Source organism: Patella vulgata, chromosome 7 (genome assembly GCF_932274485.2).
Source record: "Patella vulgata chromosome 7, xgPatVulg1.2, whole genome shotgun sequence".
Taxonomy (NCBI): Eukaryota; Metazoa; Mollusca; class Gastropoda; family Patellidae; genus Patella; species Patella vulgata.
In genome coordinates, this window is record NC_065885.2 from 57,749,578 (window position 1) to 57,777,557 (window position 27,980).

At 34.1% G+C, this 27,980-nt stretch overlaps 3 protein-coding genes across 4 annotated transcripts in view; 1 reads left to right on the forward strand and 2 right to left on the reverse strand.

The window, feature by feature from the left end:
* The window catches only part of LOC126827502 (forkhead-associated domain-containing protein 1), a 37,007-nt gene extending 32,292 nt beyond the window's left edge, over positions 1 to 4,715 (reverse strand). For both annotated transcript variants that reach the window (XM_050556904.2, XM_050556905.2), the window contains exons 1-2: positions 4,355 to 4,715; positions 3,099 to 3,305 (exon numbers count right to left, since the gene is read on the reverse strand). In XM_050556904.2, coding sequence (XP_050412861.2) covers positions 3,099 to 3,305; positions 4,355 to 4,450 — 303 coding nt within the window. In that variant the 5' untranslated portion in view covers positions 4,451 to 4,715. The remainder of the gene's footprint in view (positions 1 to 3,098; positions 3,306 to 4,354) is intronic.
* Positions 4,716 to 4,930: 215 nt separating this feature from the next.
* Positions 4,931 to 11,829, forward strand: LOC126827585 (Parkinson disease protein 7 homolog). The gene is made up of 5 exons (XM_050557070.2): positions 4,931 to 5,123; positions 6,841 to 7,002; positions 8,370 to 8,439; positions 9,423 to 9,506; positions 10,323 to 11,829. Exons 1-5 carry the CDS (start codon positions 5,040 to 5,042, stop codon positions 10,481 to 10,483), a joined length of 561 nt encoding a protein of 186 aa, XP_050413027.1. The 5' UTR covers positions 4,931 to 5,039; the 3' UTR covers positions 10,484 to 11,829.
* A 487-nt stretch (positions 11,830 to 12,316) lies between these two features.
* On the reverse strand, positions 12,317 to 27,737 carry LOC126827577 (mitochondrial 2-oxoglutarate/malate carrier protein). The gene is made up of 10 exons (XM_050557063.2): positions 27,633 to 27,737; positions 24,903 to 24,964; positions 24,501 to 24,591; positions 22,348 to 22,431; positions 21,663 to 21,782; positions 20,165 to 20,255; positions 19,551 to 19,641; positions 18,327 to 18,426; positions 17,803 to 17,854; positions 12,317 to 17,112 (listed from the first exon to the last, which is right to left on the reverse strand). The coding sequence occupies exons 1-10, from the start codon at positions 27,710 to 27,712 to the stop codon at positions 16,936 to 16,938; spliced, it is 948 nt and encodes a 315-aa protein (XP_050413020.2). The 5' UTR covers positions 27,713 to 27,737; the 3' UTR covers positions 12,317 to 16,935.
* Positions 27,738 to 27,980: the final 243 nt, after the last annotated feature.

A 27,980-nucleotide genomic window follows, 5' to 3' on the forward strand; every position in this document is an offset into this window, starting at 1 on the left:
CTTTATTGTTCGTCCCATCCGAACGACTAGACAGTTGTCCCTGTCAGGCCCTCCGTCCTGCACCACTAACACGGGGAAACCACATGGGAAAATCCTAATGAACTTTTTCGGCCAATGTGAATTGAATGAATGATAAGCCTTCTGAGACTGAGACCTGACTAAACCTAAATTACTTAGTTTTCATTCATAATACAATAAACCATTCAATTCCAGCTATGAATGGAGAAATATAACGATCACTATAACGAAAAAAATCTTCCCAAGAATTGTAATATCACACAGACATGTCTACAACAATACAACTTTCATTAGTTACTAGTCTCTGTTATTATATAGTGAATAAGATTATTGACTAGCCTTAACAATAGAAGCATTATGGGGTGGTACTAAATGCGATGTTTTGTACAATCCTTTTAGTTACAACACTATGGTAATGTGACAATATGTTAGTCCATTCTTACGAACGAACGGTTCAACACACCTGAACAGGTGTATTGTAATCAAAAGCTTTCAATTTATATATTTAAGAGAAATGCTTGAGTCAGAGATTTAAAGAATTCAGAGGTTCAAGAGATCATTAAAGATGCATTATGTAAAAGCTAAGTCTGTATTAGTGCAGGTCGTTTTTCCAACTTTAAACCTTACATAGATTATTATTTAGACATTTATTCACATGTCCAGCCTATAATCAATTCTCTAGATCATCGGATGGCCGAGATTTAATGATAAAATGAATAATCAAGACTTTTGACTCGATTGTCAAGTACCGTTGCTAAGATAATAAACAATCTATGCTACATCTTAAATCAATCACAACTTCAACCAGAATAAAGTAATTTGAATGAAATTTTTAATATATTCATTTTTCATTACCCATTTTGGAACTTTTATAGCAAGAATGATTAGATCTTTATCTAAATCCCATATAATGTATCTTTAAAAAATTCACAGGGATCATTAAAAGACAGTATTAAGTTTAAATGCATTTGAATAATGATGATGCATATTCAGATAGTGCTAACAGAATAATTCAAATTTGCTTAGTTTCTAAGCTGTTCAAAGCTATTTATTATTGTTCATTAGTTGATGTCATTTAAATCTAAACGAATTTGACCTGTTTTTTGTCTACTATGAATTATATACTAATATCAGTTCAATCTAATTTAATTAATAATAAAAATAATCAATTGAGAAATAAGCGCAGTTGAAAAATAACCAAGAGAATCTCTTTAAAGAAAATATATAGATTTGAAAGATTTCCAGTATCTGGAAATACATTAAAGTTGCAATTTCATATTTTTAAATTATATTTTTAAAAATGTATTAAAATAAAGCCTTAAAATAGATGGTATCTATAAACAGTCATACCTTGTTAAAGAATAATCCTATAATTCACTATTGCCAGTTGAGAAATTGGCAAAAATATCATCTTCCTCTTCAAATTCAAACGTTTGAAGATAACTACTCCATGGTGGAGAATAGAAAACAAGGGAGGTAATTGGGCGGTACATGTAATTGTGTTATTATTTCCGGTGTAAATGAGTTTTAAGTGTGAGAATGACACCTATGATTGTATAATAGTAAGTTGACAACCTATTGAGCAAAAGACATAGAAATAATAATGTTTTGACTTTCTTAGAAAATATGAAATTGTAACTTTAAATTAAAAACAGCCCAAAATTGATCATTTAAACTAATTCCAATAACTGAATAGAATTCAAATAATGACTTCTAAAATGGTAAAATTTGCAAATGATGTGACAACTACTATGAAAATAAATACAATTGTATTGGCAGATATACATCTATGTATAGTTTACCAACAAATCATTTCTAGATGAAGTTATTCATGTTGATATTACCAATTCTTGTATTAATTCCTGATGTTTTTGATACCTCTGATGATATAGACAAACCTTGACCTTAATATCGTCACTTTCTACTTTCAAATGCCTTCATAATAAAGCACCAATGTGTTTGTCTGAACTTTTAAATTTATATACATGTACTCCAGATAGAAAACCTTAGCTATATATAGGGCACGTTCTTTCATGTAATCAATTACTTTTTAATATTAAAATGTTGACATCAGTACCGGTAGTTCATTTTAAAAAAAATGATTAAAACTTTCTTATTTTTAAAGGCTTACAAAAACATTTTTAACCACTATATGTATTTAAGAAATAATTGTATAAAGGATTCTTGACCCTATAATTTCAAGAAAAGAAACTGGACACGACACTAAAAAAAATTAATTTAAATCTCAACCACAATATTTCATGTCTAATAGAGAGGAAGCCGCAGTGGGTTAGTGAATAAGACAATGGCTCTAAGGCCTGGATATTCCATACTGGATCCTGATGTTGGACGAGAAAATTTCATCAGGCTTTTTACCGCATGGTACCCCCCTTGTCAGTGGTACAGGATGGAGGGCCTGGCAAGAGACAGTGTATAGTCGATCAGATTGGATGAAAAACAGGGGTTCAGAGTACACATTGGCGAGCTCGTACAAGGACCCTTGGTAGTAGGAATTGGATATAAAATAGGCCATACTGCCGCTGTCTGGGCAAACCTTCCCTTCTAGCACACTGTATGGTGTATGCCCGTCTTCATTAGCCCAGTCAGTCCAGAACAGTAGGACGTTAAACCCTATTTCTAATTTTGAAAACTAGAAGCCCGGAATTGCTATTTCCAGTGATCTAAAGTGCACCCCCTGTATCCAGAAATAGAGTTTAATGTCCTACTCTTTTGCACTAATCAGGCTAAGAACAATGGGCATTCACCATAATTGTGCTATGAGTGAAATGTTTCCTGGACAACAGAGTTTGCGCTGGCTCTCTATAAAATTCCAACTGTGAACGCCAACATATACACTGGAACTCAGTTTTCGTTCCATCCGAACAACTAGACCCTGTTCTTGCCAGGTCCTGCATCAATGACAAGGAGAAATCCCACTGAGAAATCCTGAGGAACTTTGTTGATAATTAATAAGAACTTGCAAAAATTCCTATCCACAAAACACACTCTGACATACATACATACATACATACATGTAGGTAGGCCAAAAGGCTTAGGATTAATTAAAATAAAATACTAACGGGTGGTGGATTTTCTATAAATAGTTCATAGATGGCACCATTAGATCCAAATTGGATAATGTCTGCAGGTGCCAAACGCACAGCTGCATTCTGAACACGCACATCATTAACATAACTTCCTTGAACGGTATTTAAATCTTGTAAAACAAAACAATCTTCTTCTTGATAATATTCTATGACAGCATGCTGATAATCCACTCCAGGAATCTAAAATAAAGAATTAAAGCAGTAGGATTATTGACTTTCCAAACCTACATGTAGTTATACAGAGAGAGAGAGAGAGAGAGAGAGAGAGAGAATTTAACATCCACTCAACACAAATTAGGTCATTTCATGAGTGACACATGGTTCAATTTTATTTCAATAATTCGCTTGCGTTTAGGGTCTTTAGCAGTTGAAGGAGGAACTGGGGGACCCGGGAAAAACCCTTGAGGTTGGACAAACGACCCGACCCTACTCCTTGTCACATACAACTAGGAAACTGAAATCACGCCAGCTGACTCAGTGACAGACCTTATGATACAGTGAGCACTTGCTAACCATCCAGCCATCCAACCCCCAACAGAGAAACAAAATAAGCTCATTAAATCAGAGTACACATCATTCTATGGAAATGAATACTATTTATTACTTAGCGACCATTCAATTAGGCGTAAATTCCTGTAGTCTTTTTCTTCAGTCTTTATACTGAATTATTCTACCTCGAAAGTCAATATTTCAGTTTCACCACTCATATTAATTTTCTAGTATATTTTTTGTTATCTAAAATCTGAGCAAAATCGAACAAAAAAATAGTAAAAAATGAATATTAGCAGTGAATACTGATTTTCGAGGCAGAATAATTTGGCCTCCATTAATAAACTGTAATTGTATTCCATAGAAATGTCTTGTGTGTATTTTCTTGTCAATTATATTAATTGGCATTGGAACAATTTATTAAAATATATTATAAATGATTATTGACAATAAATTCTATGTATTTTTAGATTCATTTCGAAAACCTATTTTTTATGAAGAAATTCCATATAAAATAGGAAATTATGTAAAAGAAATAAATATTGATTGATTTATTGATTATATGACAAACAAATCATAACAATGATGTATGTATCTAAGTAAGCAATCACAAAATTGATTCTTTACTTTGAATAATAATAGGCCTAGCCATTTAGTATACAAAATTAACATAATTGACATTAATTAATAAATTCATTTCTTCTCGATATTCATACTCCAAAATACACAATTTTATTCACCTGTATCGTCACATCACATCCTTCACGACCTATAGTTGTCACTTTTGGTGACAGTGGAAATAAGTTTCCATCGGCACCTTTCAAATAAGCCTTCATAGTTTACAGTCACAAAACAAACACAGGCGGTAAGATAAAAGAGAAACGTCGGAACAGGTGCCCGTTTTCACAACAGTTACAGATCCTTTAACGTAGTCAAGTATACTCTTTTCGACAAGGGATTTATATCACATTAATTTGTTTCATCCATATTCCTTATTTTGTCCATAATTTAACAGTAATCATTGAATTGGAACCTCCCTCCGCCGCCTGAAACTGTTTCCACTTGCATGCTATTGCCGACATGACAACCATCTAAACAATAATAATCTCGAACCTAGAAACTAAACTTTAAAAAATAGTGATCTCTGTCGATCTAAAAGCTTGGAAATTATTTTAACGCAATTTAGTTATTGAAATAAAAACAATACCCGATAAGATGAACATTTGCCGTTTATTTATCATATAAAGCTTTTTTCAATGCAATTATAAGATTGACCTAGTTGTGGGTGGAGAGTATTAATTTAATGCAACCTTCATTACTTCCGGTCTAATTCTGAACTTCCGTTTTGGAAACGAGATCTCTGAATTTATTGAAAACGTTAAATAATTTATGTTTCTAGAAATTCGCTGATCAAAAACAGTCAATATGCCTACTGCTCTCGTTATTTTGTGCGATGGCGCCGAAGAAATGGAGACTGTCATTATTGTTGATGTTCTCAGACGTGGTGCGGTAAGAATCTAAAGTGCTAAATTGAAAGTAAAGCCTGGTCAAAGCGGAGAAAGCCTGGTCAAAGCGGAGAAAGCCTGGCCGACCGTCGGTTGCACTAAATGAAATGAAATGAAATAAAATGGGGTTTAACGTCCTACTGTTTTGCTCCGAAATGGGCTAATGAAGACGGGCATACGCCATACGAGTGTGTCATGAGGGAAATTTTGCCTGGACAGCGGCACTACAGCCTACTCTTATTATATCGAATTCCCCCTGCATCACTGACAAAATCTGGATGAACTTTCTCGGCCAATGCAGTCGGTTGCACGGATTTTCGTACTATAATATATAATGTAGTTCAACCTGTGGTCGTGACCAGCCATACCTTAAGGTAGAGCACGGTCGGGATAGTTCGAACTACAGGCACAACCATAGACTAAGTCTACATCCGAAGGTCGCCCTAGGGACCCCCCCCCCCCAAAAAAAAAATGAAATGAAATGGGGTTTAACGTCCTACTGTTCTGACTCTGCTCCGACTGGGCTATTGAAGACAGGCATACGCCATACAGTGTCCTATGAGGGAAATTTTGCTGCACTATGGCCTACTCTTATATCAAATTCCAACTGCCAAGGAATCTTTTACGTGCACGCCAATGTATACACGGGACTTCGGTTTTTTCATGCTATCTGAAAGGCTAGAGTAGACAGCTGTCCTTGTCAGACCCTTTGTCCTGCACCACTGACAACCTATATTGGTTCAGGTCAATGATATAGTATGTCATTATATATATATTCAAGCATAATCAACAGTGAGATCCTGATTGTTCGATAAGTAAAGATCCCAGTCTACCATACACATTTTGTATCACTAATACTCATTTTGCGTTACACCTTTTGCATTCCGGTACATGTATTTAATTTCCCAGAATCATATTTAGCATTTGACACAGGTAATAAAAACAATAACATAAAATGGAACACAATTACTTTTTTGATTAAAGGGGGCATTATAAAGATTTAGACGTTAAGCTCACTGTTCTCACTACATGTATATTATTTAAAAAATAGACAATGAAAAGGGAATATGTTGAAAATTTCAGTCAAATTACTTAATTCTGAGTTCTAACCTTCTATTTTTCACTGTAGAAGTAGGAATCATTTCTCACTACATCGTACACAAATTTATAATAATCCTCTATTAAAAAACGTAAACAAAGTACATTTCATTTGGTCTACCATTAAGAGACTCGCACTTGCTCAGACCTCATGTTGAAAATAATTTTGTTTTATCACTGTAGCTTTAATAATTATTTTCAAAGTAATAACATTTAAAGATACATTAGTTAAGAGTTTAATAAAGAGTTGGTTATTTTTGCTATAATAATTCAAAAATAGATGATAAAAAAAAGAAAATATTGAAAATTTCATTCAAATTACTTCATTCTCAGCCAAGTTATCATTGTTTGTAGTTTTGACAAGATGTGTGCACAGTGGTAACCAGGGCACTGGTATAATAGGGACTTAGCCTCAATTTCCCATTTTTAAATTAAATTTTTAAATGTCGAACCGTTTTAATCTAGTTAAAATCCTGAGTATCTTATGCCATCGAGAGTCGATTATGGTCTTGTTTTGTTTATAAATGTCTAATTAATATATTTCGGGCCTAAAGAAAGACCTGTAATAGGCAGATTTAACTCTTGCATAATGTATGTTTAATAAATAGATTTATTTGTTACAGATTGATGTAACCTTGGCGGGTTTAACCGGAGGTGACCCAGTTCTCTGTAGTAGAAATGTTCGTATAGTACCAGATAAGAGTCTAGAAGAAGCTAGTAAAGATGGACCATATGATATCATTGTTTGTCCTGGTGGGGCCAAGGGTGCCAAAAATCTTTGTGAGGTGAGCAGTGAACAATACCGGTACCTAGTTTAATGATATAAGAATTATTAATGGGGAAAGACATTTTGCATTGACATCTGATACATGTAGGCAATGAAAGTAACTGTTTGTGAGATATCATTGGCATAATTTGGAAGTGGGAGAACCAAATGGTCTAACATGTGCTTTAGATCATAAGGTCTGTCATTGGAACAAGTGGCATGGTTTTGATTCCAAACTTGTACATGTCCACACTGATCAGCAGTGAATTCTCGCTAGGCCACGACAATCACTGATAAGGATGACATCGATGCGACTTAATGAGACACAAATATTAACGTTTTTCTTCCTTCAAATTAAATTCTAAAACATTTTTTTCATTTATTAACTTTTTTCTTCCTTCAAATTAAATTCTAAAACATTTTTTTCATTTATTAAAAAAAATAAATAAAGACGTTTGAATTATTTGAAATCATTTCCTATTTAGTGTAAATGGGTATTAAAATAAGTAAAATTCACCATTTAGCCCGAATCAGTAACGTCTTATGTAAACAATGCATGCACTATTGAGCCAATGATTGACGCCGTGTGACGTGACGTCACGTGTCGAAACAGTCATCTGTTACAGAGATATTAGAAGATCTCTGTGAAACAGATTGGTACATGTCAAGGAGTATAATGTCAACTGCCTAATCTTTATTGGGTTTTCCCTGGATCCTGTGGTTTCCTCCCACTGTCTGTCACACTTTTTGGGACACAATAACTCTCCTTCTAATTGAGCTAGAATGTTCAAACTTGGAGTAGATGTTCATTAGATGAATGTCTTAACTGAGTTCAATGATTAACATTTTCCACTAAAGCTAAGCAGTTTCACTGGTCGATGCTTTGGGACAAGATAACTTTTATTCTAACTGATGGAGAGTGATGAAACTAAGTGTATAGTTTCACTACCAGGTACTTCAAAACCTTGACTGAGTTTGATCGTGAACATTTTCTGCTTAGACTAAGATTAGATAATCAGGTTTGATTGCTCAATACTTTTCAAAAAGATAAATGTGCAATTATTTAGTATGTGTCATCTATTTATTTTGGGATGTCGGTGGGGGACATCAGCCTCACTGTTGGCTTGTTCTTTGAGAAAGCGGCGCTATAGCAAATTCTTATTTTAATTTTCAAATGGTCTCATCAACGCTACAGCCTACACTTATGTGTATGCAGGACCTTGGTTTTTTTTAGTTTTGTGCCACAAAAATGACTAGACTCATTTCCTGAAGGTTATGCTCCACTTACACCAGGATTTGAATGTTTAGAAGTCATTGTACTATAATCGCCAACCAATCATTGTAATGTATAGAAAGAACTAAATATATATTTAATTATAATTCTAGTCTGGGGTGGTTGGAAAGCTGCTACAAGCTCAAGAATCAAATGGAAGATATATTGCTGCTGTGTGTGCTGGTAGGTATTCGCATCACTTAATATATCCTGATTCATCACCTTTTAATCATTCAAATTTGTCATGGTATGGGGTCGTCTGTCCAACCACGTGGGTTTTCTCCAGGTCCTCCTCTTTCTTCCAACTGCTAAAAGACCCCTACGCGCAAGCAAATTATTGAAATAAAATTGAACCATATGTTAGTCCCAAAATGACAAAGTTTGTGTTGAATGGACGTTAAAGCCCATTTCTCTCTCTCTGTCTATTTGTATTCTACATGCTGAATGAAGTTAAAAAAGGAATATAGAAATGGATTCCATCTGTCCTGGGTTCAGATTTGATCATGTTTGTGTTGCCATAGAAACAAATTTGACTTGGTTTTGGTACATGTATATAAAAGTGTGAAGATGTTGATGACTGAATCTTCTTGCTTATTTTTCATGTCTTGACAGTTATGTGTTATCTATCACTAATGTCTAATAGTCCACTGTTTTCGGTCGGGTGTTCGATCCCTGCACTGGCCGATAAAGTTCATCCAGATTTTCCAGTGTGGTTTCCTCTTGTCAGTGATGCAGGACGGAGGGCCTGACAAGGACAGCTGTCTTGTCATTTGGATGGGATGAAAAACCGAGGTCCCGTGTACATATTGGCGTGCACGTAAAAGATCCCTTGGCAGTTGGAATTTGATATAAGAGTAGGCCGTAGCGCCACTGCCCGGGCAAAATTTCCCTCATAGCATACTGTATGGCATATGCCCGTCTTCATTAGCCCAGTTTAGGAGCAGAACAGTAGGACGTTAAACCCCATTTCATTTCATTTCATGTCCACATTTTCTGGTTACATATGTAAATAATTACACAAAACAAAGATGAGTCTTGATTTCTATAATTGAGAGTCTTTTTTTGACATTGTGTTCATATTCATTGGCCTGGATCGAGCAGAAAAGTAGGGCCTTAAATTTCATTTGTTTGGCATAGCGCCTTTTAAAATGATGTTTGTTTTTCAGGCCCCACTGCTCTGTTAACCCATGGTATAGGTAAAGGAAAGTCTCTGACTTCACATCCCAGTGTAAAAGACCAATTAATGGCAGGTAAGATATTAAAGTTAAAACTATATTATTAAGAATTTTTATCTTCATTTAGTGGAATTTAGCAGTTTGATACATAACAAGACTAACAGTACAGTTATATGTAACAACAATTATTGGTTTATTATACACTGACATAAGGGTTTCGATAAATACCCTCATATCAAGCACAAATGACATTTAATAAACTGAAAAATGTACAGGCTAAAATTACCTATAAACATTTCCTCAAGAACACAAAATCACAATATCAATCTTCTGGATTTGATTCAGTCGGATTAAAAAGATTTGACCAACACTCATAGATAGTGCTTGGCTTGATTATGTCGTCTGCAGAGGGTACTGGATGTAGTGAATTTTTCAGTTAATCATATTTTTGGAAATAATTGATCCATTTTTGGACTGATATTGTAATTTGCAAATCCCCGATAAGAAAATCGGAGACTTTAAATGAACTTGATCAGCATTAATTACATTGAAGGGGGGGTTGGGTGGCCGAATGGTTAAGGTCTGTCATTGAGTCAAGTGGTGTGGTTTCAATTCCCCACTTGTACGTGACAAGTAGTAGGTTCGCCTGTCCAACCTCATGGTTTTTTGCCGGTTCCTTCAGTTTCCATCCACTGCTAAAGACCCTTACGTGCAAGCAAATTAATGAAATAAAATTGAACCATATGTTAGTCCAGAAAAAAATTAGTTTGTTTTGAGTGGACATTAAACCCCATTTCTCTCTCTCTCCTTCTCTCTATTAATTACATTGAATAAATTCAATCTTTGGGTCACACCAATGGCTTTAACTGTAATTATCACCATATATTTCAGAGGGCTATCAGTATTCTGAAGAACGAGTTGTTCAAGATGATAAACTAATCACCAGTCGAGGACCAGGAACATGTTTTGAGTTTGCTTTGAAAATCGTCGAAGCCATTCACAGCGCTGATGTAGCCAAGTCATTGGTTGAACCAATGTTATTGAAATTGTAAAACCAGTGCTGAAAGGACTTGGTTTACGGTTTATACGGTCATTGCTGGCGTCTGCCATACCTTCCTTCTTGTAAACACTCCAGAGGTCAAAGGTGATGAAGATTTGCTAAAGGTTTATGATCAGAAAAAGTTGTCGGTGGGATTTTGAAAAACTTAGATCAATATTTTTGTTTTATTTGTCTGTTGATCAAGACTGTTCCCATGTTCAGTATTGTGTGTAAGCCAATTGACGTGATACCCTAAGTACTCCCCTTAAATTTGATTTACTAATTCCTAATCAAAGTTTGTTTAATGGGATTTTTAAAAGATTTGGTAGAATTGTGTCATTTAGATGTTTTCTATGGGAATTCTATAGTTCTTTGGTTTATGTTTAGAGCTCATGAATGTAGTAAAAGATAATTGTTTGTTTAATTATGTGAAAGTGAAATCTGTATCAATTTTATTTTAACTTTAGCTTAGTTATATTTTCTTTGCTACTTTGTAAAGTATGTTGACTTCATTGCCGTAGCGTCATGTGAAATAGCTTTATTTAACGTCAGCTTCCACTGAAGTGATGTCGCGAAAGTGATGTCACGATATATGGATAAAGCATCTCCCCTTAAAGTATGATCACTCACACATATGTTTCCCTAGCGATTTAAATACATTATATATCTTCACTTCTTTGTAAAGTATGTTGACTTATGTTTCCCTAGCAATTTATACTTAAACTATATCCGATTCTTTGGAAGGTATGTTGACCCTAGCAATTTATACATAAAGTTTAATTTAGGTTATCTCCCCTTATTTTTAAAGCATGTTGTTATTGTTTTAACTTACATTCCCCCCATATATCCATAAAATTCAATTAAACTGAAGGCTAAGTTAGATTATCTACCTTTATTGAAGTAAAGACCACTAATCGCTTCCTCTTGACTTCAAGATACACGAGTGTAGCCAAGGTTTTGTGAATAATCATGATTTTGAGGCAGGATCAGGAAATAAAAAGGCATGTATTAGTGAAGTCACGCAAGTTAAGCCTATAGATTTCATTGGCTAGGTTTACCAAAAAGTCAAGATGATCAGTCTCCCTCAATATCTTTATCAAATTGATTTTGACATGTTGAACTTTCTGTGGTTATACAGATTAATATCATTTAAATATTTAAAAAAAAAATGTTATAGGCCAAGGAATGGCATAGATTTAACATTGTAGTCTTTGGGGAGAAGATTTCTTGTCGGTTTAGATTATCTCCCCGTCTTTAGAACTTTTATTTTGAAGAGTAGGGTGTTATCTTATGTTTGTTACCCCAGTCATTTATTATTAAGTTGAACTAATTTGAAATAAAAGATTTATTACTTATAAATGTTATTCATGCCAATTCAGCATCCAGTCATTTTTGTCCCTCATTTTTCAGATCTACACATTTTTCCTAGACCCCGTGTGAAATTTTGGAGAGAATAATTTTGCTTGACTAGGCACACTTTCCTGGTCAGCCCCGTGTATGCAGACAAAATCTTTCACATGCAAGGTCCAGACTTGAAAAATGTCAGATTTCGAAATGTTTGATCTGATGTAGCCTGGAAAAACAAGTACCACCGTGCTATGGACCAGGAAATGACTACGACATCATCGCAAACATCTTGGTATTGTGACATATCACTCAGACATCGAAGTCCATCAATTGATGCGCATTTGTCCAATGAACAAGCATGCCCAGTTTTGAATCGATCGTACATGACTTGGTGGAGGCATAAGGGTATTTCTCGAAGACTTGTCGGCCAAAGAACAACAAGATACATAGCACTTGGGAACAAGTTTCTGGTCCAGGAAATAAAACATAACTAACGAGTTTCTGCATATAATTTTATTTCTCCGTCAGTCAAGATGTTATGTCATGTTCGTAACTATATGATATACATCCATATAAATTACATTAATAAGGTACAATCTAAGAAATGAAAAAAATTATATCTCTCAAAAAATAAATATTTCACATAGTAAAATATGGTTTATTTAAACAACATTTTGATTTGTTGTGTTTAGACTTAATTACATAATTTTCTTTATTTCATTTATGGCATGCATAATTATATTTAAGTTAAAGACAATTAGGTAACTTGTATTTTGAAACACATCTACATTTAGACATTTGTGGAAATAAGCTTAAGCCTACTGTATGAACTAGGAGTCCTCTTGGAATTGTGACGTCTTATCAAAAATCAACCACTGTTGATCGATACGCAATAGTCCGAGAACCCTTAAGTTTCATGTCGATATCTACTCCGTAACTCGAATTGTATGGAACAAGTTCCCGACTAAACAAGTTCCAGCGAGCTTCATCATGTTTTGTTCATGAACGGTTGAATAAGGTGACGGAACGAAATGTCCACAAGACGAAAAGAACACGAGCGGTGATTAAACCATGTATGGTGCCAACACAACAGAGTTATAATAAGAGTACTTTCTTCATGTAAGACATATCTATCAAAGGACTACATTAGCCTAAACACTTAAAACTCTTACGAGTCCCACTAATTCAGGCCTGGTAATTCAACAGAGGTTTCTTTGCTAAATCTTGTGACACCAGTTGCCTAGGAGTACAGGAATAAACACTTCCGTCAAAGAGAGAGAAATGGGGTTTAACGTCCACTCGACACAAACTAGGTCATTTTTAGCAGTGGGAGGAAACCGGAGAACCCGGAGAAAACCCATGAAGTTGGACAGTCAAATAAAGAGAAAATGATAGAACTCTGGTAGTGCGAGAGATTAGATTAATGAACTAAACATCTACGGCATCTTCTGCTGTACAGGATTTCAATAATTCGCCTAATTTTTCACAGAACACACATTCACCATTCATATCTCAAAACAATTATATTAACAATGACAAACATTATATCTCTATTACTGGTAATTTCAACAAACAAAAACAATTCATATTAATATCCGATTCTAAAAATTAAACAAAAAGATACTCGTACAAATGCATTATTTTTAACAATTAAATCAAAAAATACATTAGTATGTAAAACATGTATATGTATATACAAATAACTTTTCTCACCAAACATAATATTTGCGATAACATAATTTACAAAAGAAAAAAATAAGCAACAATCAATAAATCTCAATCCAGGCATTAATATGGTTAGCAATATATAGATAGTAAATAATTTCTGGGGCCTGATTCATTAAAGCTTAAACTAAAGTATTTGAAGAATGCAGCCTTTTTATTGGGTGAGAATTCAAATGTTAACAAATGGAAAGTTTTTGTGAATAAGGTTTGGGAGCCATTGAACCAATAGCTTGGATGAGCAAACTCTATAATTTTTTTTATTAGCCAAACCCATCCAAGATTTATTTTTAAATTATTATGCATTAGACCCTAAAAATATATAATTATTTTGATTATCCACTACAAAAAATCAAAGCATTAATGATTGATTAATTAATTAGCAGGAAATAATTAATACACTACAGGAACAGATGTGAATACAAGATGGCACCCAATATAATTGACAGATCACATTAAATATATAATATTCATTCTTACATTGATTCTTACACTTGGCCAAGCATGGACATGAGAACAGATGTGAATGCAAGATGGCACCCAATATAATTGACGGATCACATTAAATATATAATATTCATTCTTACATTGATTCCTACACGTGGCCAAGCCTGGACATGAGAACAGATGTGAATGATAAATCATGGATCACATTAAATATATAATATTCATTCCAGATGTAACTGATTCACGCTTGTTGCCAGTATGGGGATCAAGATACCATTCAGACCCTTATGTTAAACTGGTATAAAAACGCTGGCAATGGTTAAGCCAGCTTAACTTTGTCATATGACATTCTGAACGCCAAGTCGGCCAAATAAATTTTAAAAACTCGGTTCGCTACCTGTCTTTGGAGACGCTAACTTTCAATGCTGGCTACTCTACCCTTAAAAATGCAGGCTCCAGCTAGTGTTGTATCTTTCTTAGAAAATGCTCACATGTACCCATGCATAATCAAACCTTTCCTTTATACGACAGGATGGAAATAGTTCAACCGGTTAGGCATACAGTATACACTCCCGCCGGTTCTAAAATAGTTTAAATATAAGCACCAGAATAGCATATATAGGACAGTTATTTTACAGAAACTTGCTGCTCATGTCAAAAAGCTATAATAAATTTATTTCATATGAATAATAAACATATTGGATATTTTAGAGATTTTAAATATGTAAATAAATTATAGAGAGTAGAAAAATACCCCCAAGAAAGCTTTTTATTAATATGAGACATGTCTACTAAAAGAGGTAGTTTATGCCAGAGCTTTTACATTGCAATTTTGTCAGCTGGTTAATATTCGATGTATTTTGTTTACTTTAAATTAGCAAAATATGTTTCTCAAAGATGACAATGACAATTTTTAGCATTAGTCCAATTTTTAAATATATTTTTAAGTGCGTTTATACATAAACACTATTAATTTAATTGAATTTATTGTATTTCAAGGTTTTAAAATTATTTGAAAACTGAATATTGGGATCTGTAAATTGACTTGCAGGCAAATTCTCTCATGGGTCATTTTCACTACCAGTCAGTCTAGACTGGCAAATATTACCGAAATGAGAGCCCTGAATTATTCCTTGGTTTTAAAAGCAATCAGAAATGACTACTGTATATTCTAAGTGACTAGCTTATAATCAAGATGACTTATGACTATTCCACTGATGTTGGGGTCTAGAGAATAAACCTGCAATACAGCGAGACCATTATATATTTTACACATATCTTGATTGTATAGATCTCATTATTTACAGGGAGTCATTTACTCAAGCTACTACTTGTAGCAACTTTATGATGTACAGTTAACTGTGGTGAGCGAGACATTAATATATTACGCAATGTCTTGCTCGAGACCTTTAAACTCCCTAAAATACAGAATATACACAATGAACGTGCATTTCTATGAAATCATCACTATGATTGTCATCTTCTATAAATAATGTATTATTGGGAAAGTGTCATATCACTATTTAAAATAATGGTGCACTAACATCACAAATTGACGTCACACCTGTATTTAAAATAATGGTGGGCTAACATCACAGAATGATGTCACACCTGTATTTAAAATAACATTATTTCATTACCTATCCACTTTGGAAAGGTGCCGTAACATTATTTGAAATAATGGTGTGCTAACATCAAAGGATGACGTCAAGATTGGAAAAGCACCTGTAACATTTATTTGAAATAATGGCACGCTAACATCAGAGGATGACATCAAATCTATATTATAATAATGTTATTTCACAAAAACATGAGTTAACTATCCATCTTAAAGTTGCCAATTACTGGCCTAATGAAACAAGCATAGAACCAGCTTAGAAGTCTCACAATTACTTCGTAATCAATCAAGGCAAACTACCCATTTATACACAATCAGTTTACTGAATTGACTAGTTTATAGAAATGGAAATTTAAGCATAGTGCGATTGTCTGATCCCAAATCTAACTAGTACATACAATAATGTAATTAGCAACATTTTATTTTCACACAAATTGAAGAATGTCTGCCTCTTTAAACACAGACAGTTTTCATTAGATATAAATCAATCTCATTCAACAACAAAATTAACACAAAAAGGATTAAGGGTCAAGGGTCGTATCACATGTCATATTCATTATCAGGGATCTTGTTCACGTAAATTTAAAGTAAATTATTTTAGGAAAAAACTTTGAGTGGTATTTAGTAATGGAGAGTAATAGTAACACACTAAAATGCTTAAATTAAACATACGATTTTTTTGGAAAACAATTACCATATTTCTAATAGAAACGTAGCCCTGATTAAAATATAATACCAGTAATTGTTTTCCATAGAGAGAGAGAGAAATGGGGTTTAACGTCCACTCGATGTAAACTAGGTCATTTCGGGACTAACATATGGTTTCTAAACATGCAACATTTTGTCAATGGCGTTCTTGTCTTTAATCACATAAATGATGAGTAATATCAGCGACACAATCCTTGACAAGTTGCAGGTTTATAAACCAGTACCAGGTAATTGTTATTACAACTTTCAGCGAGTTTCTCATTTTAGGAAAGCAGCCTTTCCATTGGCCAAGAGCTTAAATTTTCTTTTAGTATTCTAACCCTCGACCAATACAAAGGCCACATCCTAAAAATGTTCTAGCTTAAATTTTGCAAATACGATTCCAGACATTTACCCTTTTGTTAAATTTCACCAAACCAATGGCTTGACATAAAATCATCAATACAAAAAAATCTCTGAAGATAAAGTCAAGCTTATCAAAAACTTTTTACCAAGTCCCAACTTTAGTCAAAGAAAAGGGGCTGCGTACACGACCCTAAGACAAAAAAAAAAGTCTTTACGTCTAAATATTGTCACTTGATAATTCTCGAACCTGTGTATCACACTAATAACGATTGTGTTTATTATAAACCTCCTGTAGCGTTTTTGTCTTTCAGAACGTAGACCTTGTAAAGTTTATTCATCTGTTCTAAGAATATAAAGGTAAGTACTGTGTGGGGACCAAGTCTAGCATAGTATGGGGTAAATCCCTTCCATAAACTAAAGAAGCCTTCGCTCCGTATAGTCTTGGCTAACACATCCTAAAATAAAAAAATATAAAAATATTTAAAAATCAAAATATTGTACAAATTAAATAATGCTTAACCCTTAACCGGTCATTGCCGACTATAATCACCACGACATTGTACAGCTAAGTGGTCACGGTCGACTGAAGTCGACCACAGCAAGAATCTTTTTTATAAGCCGCATTTGAGTATTTAGTTTTGTATTTAATTGATATGGCCACGCATGCGTGTCAGACAGGAACTTGTCTTGTCAAGGGCATTGAGAAAAACATGTCTTTGTTCAACATTTTTTGACAAAAAACGTATTTTAACGATGTCGGGATGGTTAAAGACTCTCAAAGTAGTTGAAATGCTTATGAATGATTCCAACTCGGATTATATTGATGACACCGATTCCGAAGACGATATTTTTTTGATGAAAATGATTTAGAATGATTTGCAAACTATAGATCAACTTATCCCCTTCAACTTTTTTATTGGTGTCAAGAGTCTATCACTTATAGTTATCCGGCAGTAGTCAATTGAAATAGGCATACAAAATATTTCACTTTAGCCTTTATTTAGTCTGACCACTTGACATCATGACGTCAAAATGACATCGACCGGTTATGGGTTAAACATACATTATGCAAGAACCAAATCTGCATATTGCAGGTCTTTCTTTAGGCTTGAAATGTTATATAAATTATTAAGTTTTAAACTTACAATAGCACCAGAATATTCAGGGACTCCATTTATAGTCTTCATACTTTGTATTCTGGAAAACCCAAAAAATAATTATTCACCTGTTGATTAAGATTATGTTTGCATTGAAGATTTCGCTTAGTGAGTATATGAATGTCTACCCCATAAACCCAATTTTTTCCTTATTTCTTCCTTAATTAAATCAGGAAGTAAGACATTGGCTCACTAATCTGGATGTCCCGTGTTCGATCCTGGTGTTGGCTGAAAAAGTTCATCAAAATCTTCACCTTTTCAGTGGTGTACGAAAAAAGACTGGCAAGGGACAACATAGTCGTTTGGATGGGACTAAAAAACACAGGGGTCCCATGTACACATTGGTGTACTGCACGTTAAAGTACACTTGACAGTTGGAATTTGAAAAAAAAAGGAAGAGGCTATAGTGGCTCTGTCCGGGCAAAATTACCATAACATACATGTACCCGTCTCATTCGCCCAGTCGGTCCAGAGCAGTAGGATGTTAAACATAAACCCTATTTCATTCCTACCTTGTTTTCGCTATATCCACCGGCATAGATGCTGCTGTAGTAACCAAACCACTAATCATACTGGCACAGAAATGGAGGAGAAGATTTTCACTAAAATAACCTGTAAAATAGAAAACAGAAGATATAATCAAATATATTGTTTCCTATGACTTAAAGTCTGTTATACTTTCAATTTCTATATATCGCTTCAACTAGTGCTCACAGAAATATCTAATTTCCATTAGTAGTTTTTACAATTTATTCAATGGTTATAAGAATATTCAAATATTTGATTTTGCATAGTTTTTTTTTAGGATATTCAATTTGATCCTTTAGTGTTTGTTATTCGATGGTTTTTTTTTTTGTTTCCTATGAGGATTTTCTGGCGTGGATTCACTTTGTCAGTGGTGCAAAACGGCAAGGACCGACAAGGACAGCCGTCAAGTCATTGGGATGGAAAACCAAGGTCATGTGTAAGCTTACGCATTGGAATGCATGTAAAAGATCCCTTGACAGTTGGAATTCAATATAAGAGTAGGCCGTAGCGCTGCTGTCCGGGCAAAATTTCTCTCATAGCACCCTGCATGGCGTATGCCCGTCTTCATTAGCCCAGTCGGAGAAGAACAGTAGGACGTTAAACCCCATTTCATTTTATTTCATGTCATTAAATGACATCCAACAAATGTTCAAAAATAAACAGATGGATGAAAGAAAATATATCATGGTATCTTGTAATGTGAAAATACATCAAAAACTTTCCAAATTTCATTTATTTCAATCGAATTGAATATTCAGATAATGACAGATTAATTAGCACCTGATGTGATGACTAATTGTAACATACAAAGTATTTATTCACTCTTCTTTCACTCATCCTATATCTATACTAATATTTTTGACTGTGGTTTGTCTAATTTGTGACTGTTTGTTTCATTTGTGACTATTGTCTTTGTCTGTTCAGGGTTGGCGGCTACACTAAGGCTGTCCCGAGGTTGAAATTTGTGGTGTATAGGGCTAGCTCGGACCGGGGAGTAACATGGGCTAGGTGGTGTTGGCCTACCACTTCTGGTTTCGGAGTGATAGACACAACCCATGCAGCGCTGGGGGTCATCCGCTAGTTACTTATATAATGGACACTACATAGATGTACCTACCTGACTAATTTTAACATACAAGGTTTTTATTCACTCTTCTCTCACTCATCCTATATTACTTATATAATGGAAACTACATAGATGTACCTACCTGTACCTATTAGAAATTGTTTAGCTTGGGAATAAGATGCTAACTGGGCTGCATTAACTACCATAGCTCTACCAACTGTAGGTATACAACCCTATAAAACAATCATTACAAATGAAGTCAAATTTGTTTCTATGGAAACAAACAAAAAATATTAAATCAAATAAAAAATCTCTAATTATCAAAATACCCAAACAAACATAATGGATTCATGTGTATGCAAAGTTTCAAAAAAAAAAATTCCCCACGAGATATGCTCCGGTAACCAAACCTGGACAGAGTCGATTTCAAACCATCGTGACTCCCTCTTGTTAACTATCCAATATAAATTGTCAATTTCATCATTAAATTCTACACAAGATAAATAGCACCATCAAACTCCTTATTAAAAAAATCTGGTCAATGTGAAGCTATTTTAAAATTTATAAGTTCAAAGATTTTCTATAGCGAAACCCAAATAAATTGGGCTGATGAAGACAGGCTTACCCCGTACAGTATGCTATAAGGGTATTTTGCCCTGACAGCGCCTCTATGGCCTACTCTTATATCGAATTCCAACTGCCAAGGGTTGTGAACAACAAACATGTTTTCTCTACTATATATATTGATGTACTTACTCTCCATAATGTAAGTACACCCTCCTCTTTCACTATTCTAGCTAAAGCATCTATAACATTTTTATATCCTCTTCTCTGATCAATAGGTAATCTGAATTTAGGCAATATTTATCTTAATACATCAAACTCTTTCTCTGTACATAAATTTTCATCTTACAGAAAAGTTAAAATTTTCCAAGAGATGAATCCACGATAAGATGTACCGGTACTCAAATTGATTATATTATTGAACATTTAAATAAGAAAAGAAAATTAAAATATCCTGGCTTGGATTCAATCAAATTATAGAATGCCCATTAAAGTTACAATTTCATATTTTCTAAGAAAGTCAAAACATTATTATTTCTATGTCTTTTGCTCAATAGGTTGTCAACTCACTATCATAGGTTATCTTTCTCACACTTAAAAATCTCACTCCGGAAATAATAACACAATTACCTCCCTTGTTTTCCTATTCCCCACCATGGAATAGCTATCTTCAAACGTTTGAATTTAAAGTTGAAAATTATATTTTTGCCAATTTCTCAACTGGCAATAGTGAATTATAGGATTAATAGGATTATTCTTTAACAAGGTAGGACTGTTTATAGATACCATCTATTTTAGGGCTTTATTTTAATACATTTTAAAAATATAACTTAAAAATATGAAATTATAACTTTAAAAGATTCAGGAAAACTCATAGGTGGCGATGGGTTTTGTTTAATATATCTTGCATATTGTGGATGTGGAATGGTGACGAATTTTCAATTTATCATATCTTTGCAAATACTGAAAGGAATGGGACCATTTTAGGGCTGATACTGATTTTACAGGTTCAACAGTCCCCCAAATGACATTCGGAATGGGGCTCTCGCGTCAACATTTTGTCAGTTAGTCAATTTTTTATGTGTTTTGTTAACTTCAAAATAGCAATATGTATCATTATCCCAATTTTTAACTAGATTTTTAAATGAAATAATAACTTAAATGCATTTAATGTTTTATGGTTAAATTCTTGGAAATTCTAACTAAATGGTATTTAAACTCTCTTGACATAAAAGGTAATTGTAGAAAGTGAATTAGGTAAAAAAGTTCATTAAAACACTAATTAAAGATACATTATAGGAGATTAGATAAAGAGCTGGCAGTTTTCACTATAATAGTTAAAAACTATATAATGCAAGGGGAATTAGCTGAAAATTTCAGCCAAATTGATCTACTCTGAACCGGGAATTTAGCGATTGCATTTTCGGTCTAGCCTTGATCATCATTACTAAAGTCGGTAAGATAAAAATTATAGTTTCGATTATCCATTTCATGATTAAATGAATGAAATTTGAGCAGCAAATCGGATCCTAATCCAGTAAATATTACAGGCTAGCGATGACATCGAGAGTTGATTATTGTCTGGATAAGTTAATTAATGTCTAATTAATAATTTAGATAACATTTAAGGCCTAAAGAAAGACCTGCAATAGGCAGAATTAGCTCTTGCATAAGGTATGTTTAAACTTACCGTCCATCTGATGTCATTCTAATTAATGCTACCTCTGCTGGTGTACCTACGAAAGCACCAATACCACCAGCCGTCACTCCCATTAAAGCTTTACCAAAAAATCCTGGTGGTTTACCATCTCTACATTACAAAGATAGGTCAGATTTAACATCCACATAAAATAACCAGATCAATTTGGGACAATAAAAATTCTTTTGAGCTCAGTGAAAGAAACTGGGAGGCAACTAATCAATCCAGCCTATCATCAACGATAATCGTATTAGCAATAGTTATATACCCAGTACAGTCAAATTTGGAAAATTGAATACTATTCACCATATCTTTATGTCCGATTGGGCATATTCATGGTTGGACATTTGGGAAAGAGCATAGGACATCTTCAGAATATACGAGCGAAATAGCATCACTGGAGGAAAGCCATGAGCTTATAACCAAGGCAACCATAATCTTCAACAGGCTCTTGGAGTCTACTTAACCCATGTAACCGTATTCGCGAAACACCGGCATTCTACAGCTGAACGCTTTATGACAATCGATACTATTCAAACTTTTGTTGGTTGAAGTAAGAAGCAAATAATTCAGGACTTGAAAATGATGAAGGATGTCCCAAAATACTGTATTATTCAGAAGCCGAATGTTACCGATTCTATTGTATATCTGTATATATAGTTTTTGTATGACTTACTTTGAAAACATATCAAATAATGTTGTGTAGATACCTAATCTTGTAGTCGTATACGTAGCTTGACGTAACAAACCTGCTGATAAACTAAAAACAAATACATTCAATTAGAGAGAGAGAGAAATGAGGTTTAATGTCCACTCGACACGAACTAGATCATTTTAGGACTAACATATGGTTCAATTTTATTTCAATAATTAGCTTGAGCATAGGGGTCTTTAGCAGTGGGAGGAAACTGGAGGACCCGGAGAAACCCTACTCCTTGTCACGTACAGTCGGGGAATCGTAAATATGCCAGTTGACTCAAATGATAGACCTTATGATACAACACATACGTGCTAACCATTCGGCCATACACCACCTGCCTGGACAGCGGCGAATTCAACTGCCAAGTAAACCTTCTACGTGCATGTCAGTTGTATTTTGAACAAGAGCAGACAGAAACACCCCTATCCAGGCAAAATTTCCCTTATTATTGCACACAGCATGGCGTATGCCTGTCTTCATTAGCCTAGTTGGTACAGAACATTAGGACATTAAACCCCATTTCATTTAAATATAAAACTGAGAATTTGTAATCTAAAAAGGTGTATGTATCAAGTACTTAAAAAAATAAAGAACTGCTAAGAATGTACACATATATTTTTTGTTTATATATTATAACCTATATGCCTAATTGTTTGTAACAACACATTCCATGTGATGTCAAGCTTTGTATGATAGAAAAATATATTTACAAATATATTCATATTCAAAAATTCAAAATTGTTCAAGTATGTCTTCACCTACATAAAAGTAGCAATACTGTTTTTAATTTATAAAAAGCAACCACATTATGTCTTTGTGCAGAGTTAACTCATTTCTCCATGAATACACTGCCACTCACGCAAATTCCAAATGTTTATAAAGTTTTTACTTTTTTTATTTCTTCTTTGAGCGGAATTTAGCAATTGATATACGTAATAAACACAAAAACATAATGTGACACAATTACTATTTTAATTAAAGCGACGTTTCGTTGAGGGTTCTCTCAGCGTCGCTTTAATTAAAATAGTAATTGTGTTCCATATGTTTTTGTGTTTATTGCAAGGCCAACTGTTCGCCATAATTTTCTTCTTGGCAAGCCTTGACCCTATAGTCTCAGTTTATCAAAGGTATTTATTAAGGACATGTCTACAATATTTTAATCAACAGAAACAATAATAAAGTCACAGGTTGAGACTTTGTCAATTGATGAACTTTTAATTGAAACTGCGGAAATTAAGATTCTACACAATAGATCGTAGTAATTTATTCTGTATCAAAAAGCTGTTTCCACTTTCTGTCAATTAAAACAAATTTAATCAATGATCTGATTTCAATCAACAATCACCAGGAAATATCTAATACCAATAAATTAAATATTAATTAGGAGAAGCATGAAATGAATCAAAATTCTGATGGCGCATGATATCTTTAGGCCTACAGATAATTTGTTGAAATAAACAGGCTGATTTGAAATTGATTATTCCAATAACTTTATAACAACAAATACTTTCTTGGATAAATTTCATTCATTTAGTAGAGATACTTGAACTTCCACTTCATAATTTTGCCAGGCGATCAATCTTTGACATATTTTGTTTACTTTGGATTATCAAGATTTTTGTTTTTTTCGAAATGAAAATTGACAGGATTTTTTCATATATTTTTTTTTAAGTGATTTTATTGTGATTGTTCCAAGGTTAAATGACCAGTAAACTCTCTAGCTGGTAAATATTATGTCTGTCAGTCAGTCAGTCAGTCAGTCAAGACTGCTAAATACGAATGAAATGAGAGACCTGTACAGTAGGCTACCCTCGATACCATATTTTATGGAGTATAAGTCAAATCGCCATATTTTACTGTTTTTCCGACCTCCATCCATACATAAGTCGAAGCGGTATATAAGACAAATGTTTTTCAACTCCACGGTAGCAATCTATTATTGAGTTTCGGGACTGTTATATTAATTAAGATAAAATAATCAGTTTTATAAATGTAGGACTAACTCGATTAATATTTCAGGTTGTAGTCTTGGTTTATTCAAACGGATGCGAGACCTGCACAATACCCTAGATACAGTAATAGCTTTCTCAGAACTTGAAAAAACAAACATTGTAAATTGTCAAACTTACCCAGTGTACATACCAAACAGACCTTCATTTTTTAATATTGATTTTACTGCATGGAAACTAGTTTTATGTTCTCTAGCTTGACCTCCAACACCTACGAAATAAAAATCATAAAATAACAAATTTGATTTACTAGACTGGAAATTAAGCATCTGTCTCAGACATTGTCAGGCACAAATTCATGCTATTAGGACAATCCCTCTGGTGCCTGTTATTTTCTCTGGTACCGATTTATCAGACCTAGGCATACACGGTCTTTAATATGAAATGAAATGGGGTTCAACGTCCTGCTTTTCTGCACTTACAGGGCTAATGAAGACGGGCATATGCCATGCAGTGTGTTATAAGGGAAATTTTACCCAATAAATGTAAATTATCATCAAAGGTATTAAATTGTTTTCTTACCACTCAACTGCATTCTATTTTTAACTAAATCTAGTGGTTGTACAAAGACCGTGGCAGCCATACTGAAAATAAAAATGGTTTTCATAGTAAATGATTTTGATTGTCAAAGTTATCAAAAACTTCACTTAAAATCTTACAAATCATTTCTTGAAAAATAGCTAATTTAAATTAAATATATAAATCCTCTCCTAAAAGGAATTAAATTTTTGTCTTCTCCAAATTTATAGAAAAGCAACTGTTTACTATGGTTTTGGTGATGTTGAGTGAATGGGGAGGTGGAAGAGGAGGAGGAGGTGGAGCAGGAGAGAAGGAGGGAGAGAGGGAGGGGGGGAGAGAGAGAGAGAGAGAGAGAGAGAGAGTTTTGGTCATTTCAGGACTAACATATGGTTCAATTTTAATTCAATAATTCGCTTGCGCGTAGGGGTCTTTAGCAGTGGAAGGAAACAGGAGGTTTCGAAGAAAACCCACAGGGTTGGACAGGCGACCCTACACCTTGTCATGTACAACATAAATTGAAAACACAGGTGGGTGAGGGGTATTTTGCCCTGGCTTATATCATCTATATAATAAAGTGGACTGCACTTTAAATACAGTACTATGCAAATTTTATATTTTTGCCTTCTCATGATGTATTTCTAATCTAAAAAAAAACATAAAATAAACAGTGTGTATTGTAATAGGCACATGTTGAGGCCTAGATTATGTACATGGCTGTAATAGAATCTGTATTCATTTTTCATACTTTATTTAGGTACGGTATTTGTTGCTGCATTATGTCTAGCAGTCATATTAGTCAGTAGTACTATGCAAAGTTTTATATGGTTTCCGAATTTGTCTACCATTTTGTTCAACTGCCCAACAACATGAAACAAACTGAGCATTACAAAAAGGCACCAGTAGGCCTACTTAATACATTTGGCTAGAAATAAGTTGAGGGCCTTCATCATACAATCTGAGACTATCCTTTCAATTGCAAAGTTGCAAGAGAGAGAGAGAGAGGGGGAAGAGCGAAGGTGAGAGAAAGACTGGAGAGAGAGGGGGAGTGAGAGAGTTTAACATCCACTCACACCAACTAGGTCAAATGGTTCAATTCTATTTCAATAATTCTCTTGCCTGTAGCAGTGGGAAGCAACCGGAGGACCCGGGGTGGACAGGCAATCCTATTCCTCGTCACATACAAGCGAGGAATGGAAACTATGCCACTGGACTCAATGACAGATCCTATGATCTAAATGACACATGTCAAACCATTCAGCCATCCATGTTGTAATAATTACCACCACACTACACTGATCACCTTGTAATAATCACCTATTTATTCATAATCATTCTAATAAAGGTGCTAAATTGCTAATATTTGGGAACTAGAAATTGACACAAATGGGTCGCAATGCATATAATAATGTAATATGCATGTATATAAACTGATTTACATTCAATCGTTTCTGGGTTTTTTTACTGTAATTTCTAATCAGTTATGTTCAACAAAATACGCCAGAAGTCTCAATCGATTGGCAATCTCTAGCGTCTGGTTATTCCAGTCTACATTGATAGTATATATTGCGCATGCTCTCCCGATAAGAATGTGGCGTCACCATTTGACATGACTTGTGGAATATGTCTAGCCTCATTCTTCGAGTCCCTTGTTACAATTGCTTTGTGTACCAATGGTAAAATATATATTTTGCTTAATAATAGGATATCGGAAGCCCATCTTTTCCCAGTAAGATCACAACATCAATGTTGATTTAAATTGACAAATAATTCGTGTTTTCAATGTCGAAGACTTTGGATGATTTTGAGTTAGAGACTTAGCTACTTTAAGATTTAGGCTTCTTTTAATTAACAATGAATAATGGGTCGAAAATTGTCTTATTTTCAAGGGCACTAATCACTGTCATTGTGACAAGCAGCCAACAGATTTGACTTTTCATTTCATTGTTTTACTGTCCAGTTAAAAAAATGCCAGGTGCACTCAACAGTGACTGCACAACTAAAATCATATTTCCTGATCTTTTTTTTAAAATATTTATTGTTTTAAGAACAGGCTAATAAAATGTTTGACTAACTCTAGATCCAAAAGCTCAATGGGATTTGCTCTAGCTATTACTACTATTAGCTTTTAGATGAAGTTTGTTTTCTATATATATATTTATTTTATGATCAGCAGTGGAATACCGCGTTTTATCAGTGAAATAAAAGTGTTATTCCACTGGCTAGTTGTTTTTACCTAAAATGATTGTAAAATCATAAAATAAATAGAACATTTGTCGTGAATAACATATTTTATTTCATCTCTAAGCAAGAAAACGTTTATATTTTCACGAATGCGTAATAAAATATGTTATTCACTCTAAAACGACAAATATCCTCTATATATTAGATCTATGGATTTTAAGTTATAGGCCTACATATTTATTTCTGAAGTGAATAATAACTATAACATAACCCACTATGGTTCAAATGTCATCAGTAGGAATTATTATCATCATACATATAGGTTAAAATATGATAACGTTACAACAAGGCCAACGTATTATCAGTATTATTCAATTGTCAATAAATAATACACCGCATAATACAGCTGACTGGTGACATTGAAAGGGCACCAATCGCAACTGTGCATAAACGTAACACGTGCGTGTATTGTAAATAGAATAAATAAGTATTTCGAAATTTATATAAACAATTTGCCTGCTAAAATGACGAAACAAACCCATAAATACTTACCCAGCGCCACCCCCAAAGAGGAATTTAATCGACTTTGGGATTTGAGCCGGAGCTGCCGAATTATTACTGGAAGCAGACATCTTGAGTTCTGACCTTCACCTCGAGTTTCCACCTTAAATGCACTCCGGTTGTCACGTGATCATGATCATGCCCGGGCAATATAATTTGATTTAATTTCCATTGTGCGCTCACGCGGATGTGCTCACGGATTTCCTCGATTTCTTTCAGCGATCATATCGTGCGAGTTAAAATCGTTCTATTATCCGTTAACTGCGTATAAATATGTATAATAACGAAAATACATTCTTTTCCCGTCATTTTTTAATTCAGTCCTCCCATCCCCGTTTG